The following is a 16,472-nucleotide window of genomic DNA, read 5'->3' as shown; positions in this document are numbered from 1 at the left end:
TCTTCTTGCAAGGACATATATAAGCCCTTAAAATCTGTGAAACTTCAGCTTATTTAGCACTTTAGCCTTTTCAATACTCTTCTGCATTTGTTCTTAGTTAAGCAACCTTTATCCCATCTTTTACAAAAGATCTTTTAAAACAATGTTAGAGTTCTCTTTGCAGTCTTTCATAGTTATACAATCAGAATGCCTTTAACAGCTTCTTTTACTTGTGTGCCACCATTTCTGAAGTTACATTAACATGCCATTTATACCTCTAAGCTTTTTGAAGGTTACTTTTCTCAAGTTTAGCACACATGTCTGAGCATATTTAGGCATTTCTTGGCTGGTAATGACTTGCTTCTAAATTTCATGTCACTTCCACTTCACCAACTCCTGACTGGAGTCAGAATTAAGACCAACATAATACTACCCCTTCACTGATTCCTCTACCTTAACCTTTTATCATAGAGCATGAATGTTAAATTGTTAGGGAAGAGAGAAAGAACTTAATGGGACCTTTCATTGTTGAAGAAGTTGGTGTGACCAGATAAAGAATAATTAAAATGGACCAAAATTTATAGATATAGATATAGATAATAATTAGCTAACCAGAAACTTTCTTCCTAATGTTTCAGTTGTAATGAATTTGTTTACATGTTAGCTATTCAATGTTTATTGTTTTAATAGCATTTTACTTAGGAAGACAGAAAGATATTGTCTGCCCCAGGTTACAAAACTTTAGACAGCAGAAATACCTGTCCAATTTTGCTCTATACAAGACCTAACATGATACCATGAGCAAATAAAACACTTAATAAATGTTTTTTGATGTTAAGACGGACATCTAAGGGTACATTTTCCTATGGAGTCAGGACATTTAATTGATGTGCAGCAGAGAAGCAATTAAAGAGTATTTTAAAATACCTAATATTAATATTCCTTAAACCAGAATTTCACAGTGTTCTATGATATAAAATAAGGGCTTAGTGAGAAAATGTGAGAAAACAGGCAATACAAAACATGTATGAATTCAGAATATTTATGTATGGTAAATTTTCAGCATGAAAATACTGAATTTTCTCTATTTTCCTCCAAAATGCTGTCAACTACTTAAGCATATTGTTTCCCACCCCCTAGAACGAACATTTGTGTATTCCAGCTACGTAGCTCCTGCCTAAGAATGTTCCACTGGCAAAACTAGTTTGAGAAACATTAAATAACTTAATTCCACAGTTATCAGGTTACATTCTGGAGTAGAATATCACCTCCACCTTAAAAAGCCCTCTATAATGAATGTAGTTGAAAGGATATTGGATTTAAGTCAGAAAACATGGGTTTAAATCTGAACTCTGCTACTATCTGGGTCTCAATTTCTTCCTACGCAAAATGAGGGAGCTGAACCAGAATGGATTTCTATGGTCCATAAAAGATTCAAATCCTATGACTGTTAAATACAAAATAAACAGGTATGCAGCCTCACTTGAAATGCTCTTTCAACAATATCTCTATCTATGGAGCATAAAAGAGCGAAGAAATTGACAAAGGAGTCTGTCTTTCTTTAAAGAAAATGAAAGAAAGAAAATTAAATGGGTGCTTTCTTAACCCTTCATAACTTGCTTAGGTAAAGAATAGTCACAAAGAGTTCTGAGATGATAAGAAAAAAAAAAGGGGGAAGATTATCGCATTCCATTATCACTTGAAATACTCCTGATATAAGTGCATTAACCTCATAGTTACCAGAGAGCTCTAAGTTTCAAGAACAACACCCACTCCCACTTTAGTCACATTCTACAAAATACTTGTAGTGACTGAGATGTTGTTTCCTAACTAGCAACAATTAAAGAAGTCCTTAATGAAATTATGCTATGAAGGTACGGAATGTAACTAAGTACCTTTTTGTGTTATTATTGGGTTGTTGTTGGGTTTTGGGGGGGAGGGTTGTTGTTTTGGTTTTTTTTTTTTGGAGGGCAGAACACCTGAGGCAGAGAACCTAGAATATAGTACAGTTAGTAATACCCTATCTCTCATGCCTCTTGTGAGCTAGCTCAATGGTTAATAGCATGAAAAGTTATTCCCTCACTCGAACAACCCCTTCTGAACTACTCTAAAAAAAACAGTTCTTTGCTGACAATGTGACCTGTCTCCAGGAGACTCAGCCACACTTGTCAATCAGCTCCAGCCTGGAGCCATTAAATCCACTTACACAGAAAGAAATTCACACATTATGTACAAAGGAAGATTAGGTTTATCCTTTTCTCCATTTTTCTTTCTCTTGTTTTCCCACAATTTCCTACCACTCTTCGTATATTTTACTCTTTAGTTCCTTCTGTAATAACTTCTTCATGTTTAAAAGAAAAGTGTCTAAGATTCAAAAATCACTTGGAGGGATGAAGCCTGGGCTATTTTCTTTAAATGTTGATTAATATTCAAATGTACAATATATTTATTTGCATGTTCTCTTTCAAGACCACTTTTTTCTCTCCTACTTCAAGGAGAAATGAAAGAATTTTTCCCTCCACATAATCAACTTTATGAAGATTGCTATCTAAATCAGCACACTGGCAAATCATAGATATTTGAAGCATTTGAATAAATACCACCACCAACCCCTGTTAAAAGCCCATAGAATATTAGGTATTAACAAGCAACCTAAAATCATGAAAATTTAGAAAAAACTTATGAAGAATTTAATACAATAAAATACTATAGGCATGTTAGAAGGGAAATTACCTATGGCCCACTATAAGTAGTTGTAATACGAACTACATAAAATTTTTCATCCTCTTTTTAACTAGAAAATAGCTGTGAAAAACTAGTGAATTCATCTAAGTATAGTAAATCTGTATTTTAACACAAGTCAAATATACTTTTATTCACTTGCATTGTTCATCTATTGTCCTTGCATTTCAGCATAAGCATTAAAATGAATAGATTATAGCTCCACCAACTAAAGAGATTTCCACCTTGAGCAATACCATTTTCTGCAATTTCTGAAAAATGGTTCCCCACTGAGGAGTGGGTAATATTTAAAAGGAATAAAGTGTGGAGTAGGGAAAAACTAGAAATAAAAGTAAACATGAGAAAAAATCAGAAATAACTTTAGAGAACAACAAAATTACTTGCTCTAAATATCTAAAATAGGTGCTATGCCTGATACAATTTATTCAGATCTAGTCAAACAATTATAAACAGAAAAGTAAAATAAAAAAGGACATAGTCATGTAACGGTGGTAGTTCTAAATCTAGAATTTAAACCAACCAGTTAACCACTGGAAAAAGTTTAAAACTTGTGGTTTATTCCTTTTACTGTTCTGGAAACACCATTCCACTTTCCCTCCCTGTCAAAACCTGCATTTCATTACATTTGAAAAGAGCTCCCAGACGTTATTTCCAGACACTATTTTTTCTAGTCTCCACAGTTGTGAACATCACTACACTATCATCAGAAAATTTAAAAATTAACAAAATATTAGAATCTAGAGCAAATCTAAGCTATCATTAAATTAATCATTTATTAGCTGCCTTTCCTTATGCCACTATGGGAATACAAAAACAAAAAACGAAACCATCTCTGCTCTCAAGGAACTGGCTGGAAAGAGAACTACAAAACCTAAGCTCAAGAAAGGAAAGACTGCTGAATAAAAATTTCTACAATGATAATATAATTGTGGTGAAGGTGTGGTGCAGCCCTCCAATGTGTCTGTCTTATATTCCTTCTCAACCACTTTAAATTTATGTTTTCAGTAAAAACCAATAGATATCTGAGAAAAGATTACTTTAGTAATATTTTTCAATTTTTAGTTTTTAAATATTTTTAGTAATTTTTTAAAAAAACCTTAATAATCATTCTTATTTTTGCCTCTCCAGTTTTTGTGTGTATATGGGAATAGGTTATAACTCTTTATTGACTAGTTGTACTCTTCATATCTATCCACCCCAAACACCTTGAGAAACCTTGCCGTCTGATCCCTGCAACCACCCCAACCTGTAAGAAACTCTCTGCAGATTTGAGACCACAGCTCTCTGTTTGGATGAGGTAGCCCACCTGGCTCTGGAACTCCAACCTGTGGAAGAAAACTCATCAAACTAACTGAATATATCTAGCTGGCTCTAGATCATGCCCAGACATCTTGGGATACCTTGTCATCAACTGGCTGTACCCGAGCATCTGCCACCTCTTGGTCTGGTAACAGTAATCAAATCAGTAGTACCATTGCTTCTGGAACGAGTGTGACAATAAGCTTTCCTATGGCTCCACGTACCATTACTGTAATAAGACAAAAACTCCTTTATCTGGCTAGTTTTTTTCCCCTATTAAAATTTAAGGTAAGCCCCAGGATACCACAAATACCAAGCTGTACTGCTCTGCTACCAGCCTGGTGCAGAAGCCATCATCCTGGGTAGGGTTCCAACATCCCCACCAAAAAGAATGCCAACTGGAAGTTAACTGATGCCACCTCGGCAGACCAGCTAGCTTCTTAGATGTAGCAGCAAGGTGAAAATGAAGGGACAAATTCACTGTCATTACCTCCCCTCATACCCTGGTTAAGACAGTTCAAGACCCTTTACCCAAAAGGACAGAGCACCCCAGGTCAACAGCCCTTTGTAGGGCTTCTGCAGGCACCAAAGCTACCTCACCAGTTCAGCAGCCAGAACTGCTAAAGACCCAGAAAACAAAGTTCTCAAAACCAAAGTCCCCGGTTCCGTCAAATGGTTCAACATCAAAAATGGATATGGTTTTATCAATGGAAATGACACCAATAAAGACACATTACCATCTGCCTTGGCACAGCACCCTAAGGACCACTGTGTATTTCCATATGCCCTACGGTCAAACCCTGCGGTATACTGGTCTCTCCCTAATGAAATCATCAGCTCCTTTAAAAGCAGGGATTGTCTTACTTTTCTATTGGCATCTTTGTGATTAGTGTCTGCTTAAATGTTTAGTTATTCACTCATTTACAGAATGCAAGCTCCGTGGGGGCAGGAGGAAGAGTGATAGTGATCAGAAAAGGCTTTGTATAGAAAGAGGCCTTTGAAGAAAGTAAGAGATTGCCCTAAAACCTATTTTGGAAAATTAACTATGTTTACCTATTGTGAATTTAATTATGAAATTTTACCAGGACACCAAGACTAACATTGAAGTTAAAACTAAATTTCAGTGTTTTCTCCCACTATAAAATCATATTCCACAGTTTTAATAAATTGTAATTATAAAAACGATTACCTTTTATATAACTTAAGGGGTAAAACCTAGAGGGGCAAGAGATGCCATGTAAGGTAAAATAAGTTTCTAAAATTCTACTCTACCTAACTGGCTCCAATTTCTAAATGTTGACTTCTAAATTTATTCCTAAAGAGAAATCACAGAAAGGAATCATATTTTTATATTCAAGGGGAAAAGAACACATCAAAGGACTGGATATTCAATCTGCTCAAATTAGTGTTCTTGAATAATAAAATAAAGGCTATTTATTAAAATCAACAAATTGGGTGTTCATTATTTGAAACAATTCACAAACTTTAATTTAGAAAGAATCTTTGTGTTGTTTAGTCATGTCCAACTATTCATGACCCCATTCAGGATTTTCTTGGCAAAGATACTGGAGTGGTTTGCTATTTCCTTCTCCAGCTCATTTTTACAGATGAGGAGACTAAAGCAAACAGGGTTAAGTGACTTGCCCAGGGTCACACAGCTAGTGCCTGATCCCCAATTTGTTTGTTTCTTTGGTTTGGTTTTGGTTTGGTTTTCGTGAGGCAAATGGGGTTAAGTGACTCGCCTAGAGTCACACAGCTAGTAAGTGTCAAGTGTTTGGTCTGAGCGCAGATTTGAACTCAGGTCCTCCTGACTTCAGGGCCGGTGCTCTATCCACCGTGCCACCTAGCTGCTCCTTCAGATCCCCAGTTTGAATTCAGGAAGATGAGTCTTCCTGATTCCCAGCCAGACACGGTATCCACTGCATTACCCACCTGCCAGGAAGGAATCTTTAGAGACTATCTAATCCAATCTCCTTAATCTATCTAGGAAACCCCTTCTTCAACATTCTTGAAAAGAGATCTTCCAGACCTTATGGGAACAATTCCAATAAGTGGGACCTTATTATCCAATGAGGTAGCCCTGAACAAATAATTCCATTTTACTTGTACCCTCTGCACCTACATAAATCTAACCCCCGTTCTATGTGGTGACCCTTCACATATTTGAAGACAGCTATCTTGTCTCCCTTAGTTCCTCCCAAACATAAACATCTTTTATAAAAATTTAAAACAAAGATCTGCCTTCTCTCCCCACAATCTTACTCCAGGCAAGAAAAAAATTCCCTGTTACAAACATGTATAATCAAGAAAAACAAATTCTCACACTGGCCACACAAGATAAATAAATGTGTATGCATGCACATGCATATTTGTGTGTATGTGCATGTATGTATGTCTCAATCTGCACTCTGAGCCAGTCCATCAACTCTCTATCAAGAGGTGTATAGGGCAATCAGATGGTGCAGTGGATAGATCCCTGAAGTCAGGAGGACCTGAGTTCAAATTCAGCCTCACTAGCTGTGTGACCCTGGGCAAGTCACTTAACTCCAATTGCCAAAAACAAACAAACAACAACAACAACAACAACAACAAAAAAGAGGAGTACAGCCTGTTTCATCATGAGTCCTCTAGAATCATGGTTGGTCATTGTGTTGTTCTAATATTGTATCGCATAAATTGTTCTACTCACTTCACTCTATATAACTTCATACAAGTCTTCTTAACCACTCCTTGATTGTTTCTTACAGTACAATAGTACTCTATCATGTTAATATACCATAATTTATTTAGCCATTCCTCAAATGATATAGGCATTCCCTTGGTTTCCAATTTTATAAAAAGAACTGCTGGGGGCGGTGAGGTGACGCAGTGGATAGCACACCAGCCCTGGAGTCAGGTGGACCTGAGTTCAAATCCAACCTCAGACACTTACTAGCTGTGTGACCCTGGGCAAGTCACTTACCCCCACTGCCTAGCAAAAAAAAAAAAAAAAAGAACAACAACAAAAAAAGAATTGCTATAAATTTTTTTGTATATAGGTGTCCTTTTCCTCTTTCTTTGATATCTTTGGAATATAGATCTAGTAGCAATATAGCTAGGTTAAAGCAAAGTTTAATAGTTTTCAAAGAACAGTTAGTTCCAAATAGTTTTCAAGAAGGAGACCTGTTTCCAGCTTGAGAAGTACATTAATACAGCTGTTTTTCCACAGTCCCTCTAGCATTTGTCATTTACAACTCCAGTTTCTTCAGCAGAGCTTCGTATGATATGAATTTTTAGACTTTTTTCATCATGGCTGCCATCTACTACATACATTCCAGTATTGCAAATGTCCCTCTTAAAAAAAGTGATATTCACTGATATAAAAATAGAATATAGTGGGACTACCTGAATAGTAATCAATGTTGCTCTAAAAATATAGTATTTTTCTTTAACCAAATACTGGAGAACTTCTTTTACCATTTAAAATTTCAAATTTTCAAATAATTTCTGTTAAGTTGTGCATTTCCAAAAAAATATCTCCTATGGGATGCCATGGCTACTACCATCAGATAGAAAAATGCCTAGAGCTGCAGGCACATCTTATTTGTTAAAAGGATGATTAGCAAGTATAAAGAATATGCTGTACCTAATTGAGGCTCTTCCACAATACATCAGAAGTGAAAGAGTATTTTTAAAAGGATAGCTTTAGGGGAAAATGGAAAGCAAACTGAAATATTTTATATTATGATTGATATTCTTGAACTAAAAATCAATAGTTTCTAAAGTATCTCCAAAAACATTAAATTCTGGTTAATTTAATAGAAAGATGGGTTAACTCACTGTCAAGATTTTAATTTGTGGTTTTTATCTCCAAACTTGTCCTTAATTTGCTCAAGTTAAGACAAGATAAAAAAGAAGAAAAACAATATAAAGGTAAAACCTCATACGCAGATAGCTAGTAAGATACAAATAAGAATCTGAAAGGATACCATAGTTAATATCCTATTCGTTCCTTTCCACTCCCCTACAGGCTCTCCCATGGTTCCACCAGCCCCCAAGTATGGAGTAAGTACAATGTGTTTTAATATTTTACTGGGATATTTAAATAATTCAAATAAAACCAAGATTTTCTAGGTAACTCTGACAAGAATACAAAGTATACTTCTGAGAGGTATTCTTCTGATATCTCCAAAATAATTATCACCTTCTAGTCCTGCGGAATATATAAGACTATCTAAGGCATGAGATAAAATAGATGTAAACACACTGCGTTGTGTTTTCAAGACGTCTGGCACACCAAATGTTGGCAGTACCAAAATGTGTTATATGGCTACAATAATAATGACTTTTTTTACAGTGAACATAAACAGTTTTAAAGTACTATATTTCTCACTCTTACACTTTCCAAGTTATTAAAAAATATTCCAATAGCTCCAAAAGTCTGGGAGAAAAGTAGCAATAAAAAAAGTTATTTAACAGAGCAAAATGCAAAGGAAAAGATACGATTTGATGTTTTAAACTTTCCTAGTTAACTACATTTCTAGTAAACTAGATGGCTTCTATATATCGTAGTTTAACCTTAAGAGAGGCAGGGGAGGGAAGCAAGATGGGAGGAGGAAGAAGGGTGGATTAATCTTCTGAAATGCAATTACTATTCTGAAAGCTAAATATTATAAGTATCAAAATCTTTTATTAAAAAAAAATAAGAATTTCAAGGTATGGTTGTCACTTTATTTTTCAGCATTATTAAAGCTTATGGAATCTAAAATGGAATTTACTATATGTTAAAGAGCAGTTAAGAACTTGATGTTATCTGGCAAGTTTAAGGAATGGGACAGAATAATTGCTCCAACTGCTTAATGGATAACTAATATGAATTATCAACTTCCAAAGAATTAGAATAAAATATATTTCACACCAAAATTGTATTTTAGTCATCAGGAGAATGGCAATGCCTTATCAAGAGATATAAAAGGGAGAGAAAGATGGAGAAAGGAAGGAAGGAGGAAACTATCAAATTTGTGAGAACAATTGCTAATACACTGGGTAACAGAATCAGGAGTCAATATGTTCTCAAAAAGGGTAACAATGGACCAAAACCAACTAGATGAAATATTATAGAAATAAATGCAAAGAATTATATTTAGATTGGGAAACTCAATGACAGAATTCTTAGGCTAGGAGGGCTACCTCATTTGAAAACAATGAGAAAAAGACTTGATTTCAGTTGACCACAAATCTAATATAAGCCAAGCTATTAATATAAACTTGTGCTGTATTAATAAATCAAATCAACAAATTGTTCCTTCTCCAGTCAAGACTGTATGTCTGTATGAATAGTGTACTGATCAAGGGAGATAATAGTTTCACAGTACTGAGTCAAAGGAACTGTGGAATACTGTGTTCTATTCAAGGTGCCCCATTTTAACAGGAAAATTTACAAACTAGAGCATATCCAGAAGGGATGTTATCAGGATGATGACTATTTGGAAACCATGTTATTAGGAAGGGGTGAAGGACCTTCAGATGTTAACCTAGAAGAAAAATCTAAAGAAAAACATAATATCTCTATTCAAAAATATTTTTAGGCTGTCGTGTAGTTGAGAGTCTGTATAGCTCCAGAGGTCAGAACCAAACAATGAGAGTTACAGGAAAGTATATTTTGGCTCAATACAAGAAAATTTTCTAATAACCAAAGCTGTGCAACAATGGACAACCTACGAAGGAGTGAGCTCTCTTCAATTTTATGCAGATTAGCTTTAAGTTCTTTTCCAATACATGGAAGGAAGATACTAGTTTAGAGAAATCCTCATTTAATAGCAGGTTAGCTAAGTCAGCTTTATCACACTAACAAAATAATCAGTTGAACCAAAGTATTCATATTTTACAAACAAATTGACCTATCACTGTCAAGAAAGTCCAATCTCAAATGTTTATTTCATCTAACGTCAAATAAATCAAAGAAAGATTATAATTCCTTGTCCAACGAATTACTTCATCCAAATTAACTCGTGTAATCATATGTATATTTTCTTTTGGACTGACATATTTTAAACAATATACCTTTCCATGGCTTTAGCAGTATAAGGCAAATGCATTTCAATACTGTGTTCATCTTCATCTGTCTGTAGAGACATGCGCTCAAACATTCCTGTTTTCCATAGCTCTCCATAAACTGAAAAAATTTCAAAATACATTAAAAACAAACACATTAGCATGTACCCTCATTGGAAGTAAGGAACAAGACACAAAACCACTTGCATGGGATGGGTGTAAATGTGGGAGAATGGCTTTGATCACACAGCACTCTCTTTAATCTTCTCATGTAAATGTAGGCAACATTTTGCAAGGCAAAAAGACATATTTACGTTATACAAAGACTAAGGTGTAGTTGCTTATGCTCCTTAAAGAGGGCTTGGATAAGCAGTTAAAAAAATCTTCAATTGTAAAACAGCTACATTCATATTATATAAAGTCACCTTTGTGTCTAGGGCTTTTAAGTTTAGTTAGCATGGCCTGGCAACACAGCTGATAAAATGAGCTACTGTTGAAACATGGAAAAACACTGGTCTACCTACTCACCAGGTTAATGACAGACAAGGAATTTACAGGACTTTCAGTCTCACTCCCTCCAGCGTGTTAGGAACAGACATGTTGGCAACACACCAAAAGATGGAAACTCTCCAGTATATAAGCAGAGTACTCTCTCAGAACTTCAAAATGAAGTTCATGGAAGATCAGAACATCAATTTAGTGAAGCATCACACCAGCTTAAAAGGTCTCATAATCAAAGGCAAGTCACACAATATTAAGTAACACTGCTGTTAAAAGTGTCAGGGTTTTGTTGTGTTTTGGTTTTTTTTTTTTACCAAAGGAAGAAATGGTATTTAACTCTTAAAACCCTTGAGTTTAACACTTTTATTCTACATAAAACAAACACCCACACCCACACACACAAAACCAACAACACTCCACCATTATTAGAGATACTCTGCTAAAAAGAATTTACAAACATTATAAAAGACAAATAGTGGAGTGACCATTTCTCTCAAAACTGCTTGTTTAAAAACATCTTCCTACAGGTACACTATCTAAAACCAAGAATATTTTAATGCTATAATATTTTCAAAATAATGTGTGTTCTCTAGAAAACAACCAAAATAGAAGACATAGTAATAATAAAGCTCTATTCTAAAAACAAAATGCTATTACTGCAAAAATGTAAGTGTATCTTCATTACAAGCAAACCTAATCTACAGAAATCAACCATTAACCCTTGCCCTGACAAAGAAAAAAAAAGAAATGATTAAAGAGTTTCTTTGCTTTATAAAATGATTCACCACAAGGTTAGTAAATGCCAAGGTTCCCTATTTCATTTGAAAGACAATTTTATTTCCAAAACATGTTTAATGTTTCTATTGTATAATGTCAGGTATGTCTACACAGAAATTATTTTTATTCCTATTTTAATTTTTAAAAATCTTAAGCAGAGACAAAAATAATATGCAGGGTAGATTTGCATGACAGTTCTCTTTAAAGGAGTACAAAGGACAATTTTTTACAACTATGATATCATTTTGTAACTAAGAAATTGGGGATTAGAAATGTTGATTGTGTTGCCCTGAATTATACACAGTGACAACTCTTGACCCCCAGTGTTATGTTTTTTTGCTAAAACACGCTTATCTCTCTTTTTAAAAAATTCTGGGAGAAAACTGACAGGCCTGTTTGTCTGATAGGTTTCTTTGGCAAGAAAATTTTTGTTTGTTAGTATCAATGAATTTCAATTAAAAAAAAAATCCAGATCCTTTTATTTAAGATGCTAAAATAACCTACCACTAAAATGAAAGCTATGTAACAAACTGCAAGCTTACTACATACTTACTCTTTTGATCAATACGAAGGTCATACAGAGGTGTTCTATATATATCCACACTGGAAAGTGCACATCGAGATAGGGGCACATGATGGGAAGGCCCAAGGATGAATATTCTCCGGCTAGGGCAATTTAAACAAAAAACAAACACAGGAAAATTGAACTTCTACAAAAACACGCTCCAATAAAAAGAGAAATCTGAAAAAACAGTGATAAAAATTATATGCATTATTGCTTTTTTTTTCTATTTGGTTTCATTATCTAGTGAGAATCTCTCCTGCCATACAGGTACAATTACAAATCTCTCCCTTATATAGGATGGGATACGCAAAAGGATCACCATTCGTCCCGGGGGGGGGGGGGGGCGGAAATCAAGTGGTCAACAAAGCTAATCTACTCAAAATGGGAAAAAGTAACTAAAGCTCTATTCAAATTTCTGCTCTAAAGTAGTGGTGGTCACCATAAATAAAAGAAGTGAAAGATTCTTTGAAATCGACCCAAGAGGAAATCACCTTGTATTCCTCTTGCAAAATTTAAAAGAACTTGCCATTTTAAATATGTAGTAAATGAATATTGCTAAAGGAAATCTAAACCCACTACCTAATTTTCCACATCAATCAACAAGAAAGTACTATGGATACAAATAAAATATGTGAAAGAATCCCTAATGATGTATTATAAGTCCACATAAAATAAATCACCTTTAGCTAAAATTTTATGAGAAAATAGTACTTCTAAAGTAATAAACATCTTCCCTTTTACACAAAATATGACTACAAAAGATTCAGTCAGGCAGTTAAAATTACATAAAAGCAATACTAAACTCTACCCTCTCTATTTCCAGTCCAAGTAAAAGACATTCTCAAAAACAAAAACAAAAAAAAAGATACTCAAAAAAAAAACCTGACTACACATTTTTTTTGATAGAGTCTAAGAGATACAATTGCTTTTGCCTCTCAATGAATGATAATTTCTTCACCAGTGGAAAAAAAAACTAGATTCCCAAATGATGTGTCAAAAATTAAGCACAGACACAAGAGCGCCACATAACACAAAGATCAAAGATAATACAGCATGGCATAGAATATGATCTTTCTCACTGTTTTCTTATATTTACTACTTTTGTTAACTGATGAAAATTGGACTAGTTTTATTTCATCATCAGGATCTGTTGACTAAGGATTCTTCCACCCCTTCCTCCACCTCTTACCCCACCCTCCAGCAACACAATCATTTCAAAAAAACTGCACTGAAACTCAACAATTTGGAGGGCTAGAACAACTGCTATAAGGATTTCATTGTTGTTATTCAGTCATTCAGTAATGTCTAACTCTTCATGACCCCACGGACCACAACACGACAGGCTCTTCCATCCTCCACTATCTCTTGAAGTTTGTCCAAGTTCATGTTCGTTGTTTCCATGATTCTATCTATCTACCTCATCCCTCTGCCATCCCTTTTCCTTTCGTCTTCAATCCTTCCCAACATAAAGTCTCTTTCAACGAGTCCCATCTTGTTCTTACATGGACAAAGTATTTCAGTTTTAGCTTCAATATCTGACCTTCCAGTGAAGAGTCTAAATTAATTTCTTTAAGTATTGACTGATTTGATCTACTTGCTATCCAAAGGACTCTCAAAAGTCTTCTCCACAATTCAAAAATGTTGATTCTGCAGCACTCAGCTTTTCTTACAATCCACTTTTACAGCCATACATTGGTACTGGAAAAACCGGAGATTTGACCATGTGGACCTTTGTCAGCAAAGTGACGTTTCTGCTCTTTAGTATGCTGTCCAGATTTGCCATTGCTTTCATTCCAAGAAGGAAGTGCCTTTTAATTTCATGGCTACAGTTGCCTTCTGCAGTGATCTTTAAGCCCAAGAATAAAAAATCTGACACAGTTTCAATTTCTTTTCCCTCTATTTGCCAGGAAGCGATGGGCCCATTTGCCAAAATGGTTTGATGTTAAGCATCAAGCCAGCTTTTACACTCTCCTCTTTCACCTTCACCAAGAGGTTTCTTAATTCTTCTCCACTTTCTGCCATTAGAGTGGTATCATCTGCATATCTGACATTGTTGATATTTCTCCCGGCATCCTTAATTCCAGCTTTTGATTCATCCAGCCTCGAATTTCACATGATGTATTCTGCATATAAGTTAAATAAATAAGGTGACAATATACAGCCTTATTATACTCCTTTTCCAATCTTAAACCAATCAGTTGTTCCATGTTTGGTTCTAACTGTGGCTTCTTGGCCTGCATACACATTGATTTGGGTAATTAAGGGGTTAAACTAGTGATCTAAATAGGCATACACAACAATCCACTTATATCTAAGACATAAAGACTGACATGCACCAGGAGACTTAGTAACTCTTCTATTTTCTTCCCTTAACTTTTGCTTCCTAGGCAAAGTGGTTAGCACATTCTAAGTGATCATAAGTGCTTATAGTCATAAGCGCTTATAGGGGAAACGGGAAGGACCAGAGAAGGGAAGAAGAAAATGATGATACTGAAGAATTACAGCTTGTACCAAGAAATAAAGGTCAATAGCACTTGGTACCTTAGTCCCTAAAACTTAACAAAATTTTTAACTATATCCAGTGTCCATATCTTTCAACTTCCCCAAATATAATGTTAATCAAGAGTTTTGTATATCCCAAGCAAATTCATTTTTACTATCTAGTCAATTAAAACTACTGGAGTATTAAGATATTCATTAAAAACCAAGCATACAGAAATAGTACTTGTTGATGTTCAATTGTTTCAACTGTGCCTCATTCTTCAGGGACCCATTTGGGGTTCTCCTGACAAAGATACTGGAGTGGTTTGCCATTTCCTTCTCTAGCTCATTTTACAGAAAAGGAAACTGAGGCAAACAGGATTAAGTGATTTGCCCAGGGTCACACAGTAAGTATCTAAGGCCAGATTTGAACTCAGGAAGATGAGTCTTCCCGACTTCAGGTCCAGCACTTTATCCACTGTATTACCTAGCTGCAACAGTAAGCAGCTAACTCATAAATGCCTCTCAACTCTTAGAAATGATAATATTTGTTCTACAAGTCAGTTTTCTACAACATGAAAAGAATTACTGCACATGTGGTTAGCAGTTAATGTGACCAACTCTTTTTTATTTTTTTAATTTATTGGATGATGAAAGAAGTCACTAAACCATTAAGGAAAGCATAACAGAACTCATCAACTAAATCCTTAATAGAAGGAAAAGGAAAAAAATGCATGTAAATAAGGTAATGAATGGGTTTACAGTGGTATCTTCAAATACTTATGACAAACAGAAATAATGTGATAGGGGAGGGTGTAGGAATGATTTGCTAGCTAGACTACAAGCAATGTTTCATTCTTTGTGAAACTGACTCTTTTTCATTAGTTAATTTAAAAAGAGTTTTCTTGTATGAATGCCATCATCTGGAGGAAATTTTGTGTTTTTTTCCCATAAGGAATTTTTATTATAAATGTAATAATTACATACAAAAAAGGAATAAATTCTTACATAAACTTTCAGCACTTAAGGTAGAACCAAACAAATTCCATCAATCAATAAGCACTTACGAAGCATCTAGTATGTGCTAGACACTGAGGGTACAAATACAAACAATAAAACAATCTATCCAGGAGTGGAAACCTTCAGGCCTTCAGGCTACTTGTGGCACTCTAGGTCCTCAAGGTTCCCCACCCATTATACTTTCAAGGTGCAGCTAACATAAAAGAAACAACAAAATGATTTTGCTCAGTTTCCGTTCAGAGACAGCTGGTGGTGCAGTAGATAGAGCTGGGCCTGGAGCCAGGAAGACCTGAGTTCAAACCCAGCCCTACCTACTTAATAGCTATGTGACCCTGGGCAAGTAATTTAACCTGTTCGCCTCAGTTTCCTCAATTGTAAAATGGCGATAACAGCACCTACTTTCCAGGGCTCTTGTGAGGATCAAATGAGATAATATTTGTTAAAAATACTTAGCATCACGGCAGCTAGGTGGCACAGTGGATAGAGTACCGGCCCTCAAGTCAGGAAGACCTGAGTTCAAATTCGGCCTCAGACCAAACACTTACTAGCTGTGTGACCTTGGTCAAGTCACAACTCCAACTGCCTAAAAAAATAAAAGAAAAAAGAAAAAAAATTGGGGGGGGGCAGCTAGGTGGTGCAGTGGCTAAAGCTCAGACCTTGGAGTCAGGAGGACCTGAGTTCAAATCCAGCCTCAGACACTTGACACTTACTAGCCGTGTGACCTTGGGCAAATCACTTAACCCCGACTGCCTCACCCCCCCCAAAAAAAAATCACTTAGCATCTCTTAGGTACTACATAAATGCCTATTCCCTTTCCCTTCCAGGTAGCTTAGTTTCTGTTACCTCTAGATTTATTTATTTTTTAAGTGTAGTTGCAGTCAATGTACATATAGTTCTGGTTTTGCTGATCTCATCACATCACTTTGTACAGATATTTCTATATTTCCTGGCATGCTGCACATTTCATGACTTTGCATAGATATTCTTCTATTTCCTGGTATGCTTCACATTTATAGTTTTTTGCACTACCATAATAAACCATTATATTAGTATCATAATTTATTCAGCCACTTGT

The 16,472-nt window shown here is 35.3% G+C and overlaps 1 protein-coding gene across 3 annotated transcripts in view; it reads right to left on the bottom strand.

Moving 5' to 3' along the window:
- The window catches only part of MEMO1 (mediator of cell motility 1), a 127,245-nt gene that overhangs the window by 30,768 nt on the left and 80,005 nt on the right, over positions 1 to 16,472 (bottom strand). For all 3 annotated transcript variants that reach the window (XM_020972352.2, XM_020972353.2, XM_020972354.2), the window contains 2 exons: positions 11,885 to 11,997; positions 10,063 to 10,174 (listed from right to left, as the gene is read on the bottom strand). In XM_020972352.2, the coding sequence (XP_020828011.1) occupies positions 10,063 to 10,174; positions 11,885 to 11,997 (225 nt within the window). The remainder of the gene's footprint in view (positions 1 to 10,062; positions 10,175 to 11,884; positions 11,998 to 16,472) is intronic.

The sequence above is a fragment of the Phascolarctos cinereus genome, unplaced genomic scaffold, assembly GCF_003287225.1.
Source record: "Phascolarctos cinereus isolate Bilbo 61053 unplaced genomic scaffold, phaCin_HiC Scaffold_2;HRSCAF=192, whole genome shotgun sequence".
In the NCBI taxonomy this organism is placed as follows: Eukaryota; Metazoa; Chordata; class Mammalia; order Diprotodontia; family Phascolarctidae; genus Phascolarctos; species Phascolarctos cinereus.
The sequence above is the reverse complement of the archived record's forward strand: the minus strand, read 5'-3'. Positions and strand labels throughout refer to the sequence as shown.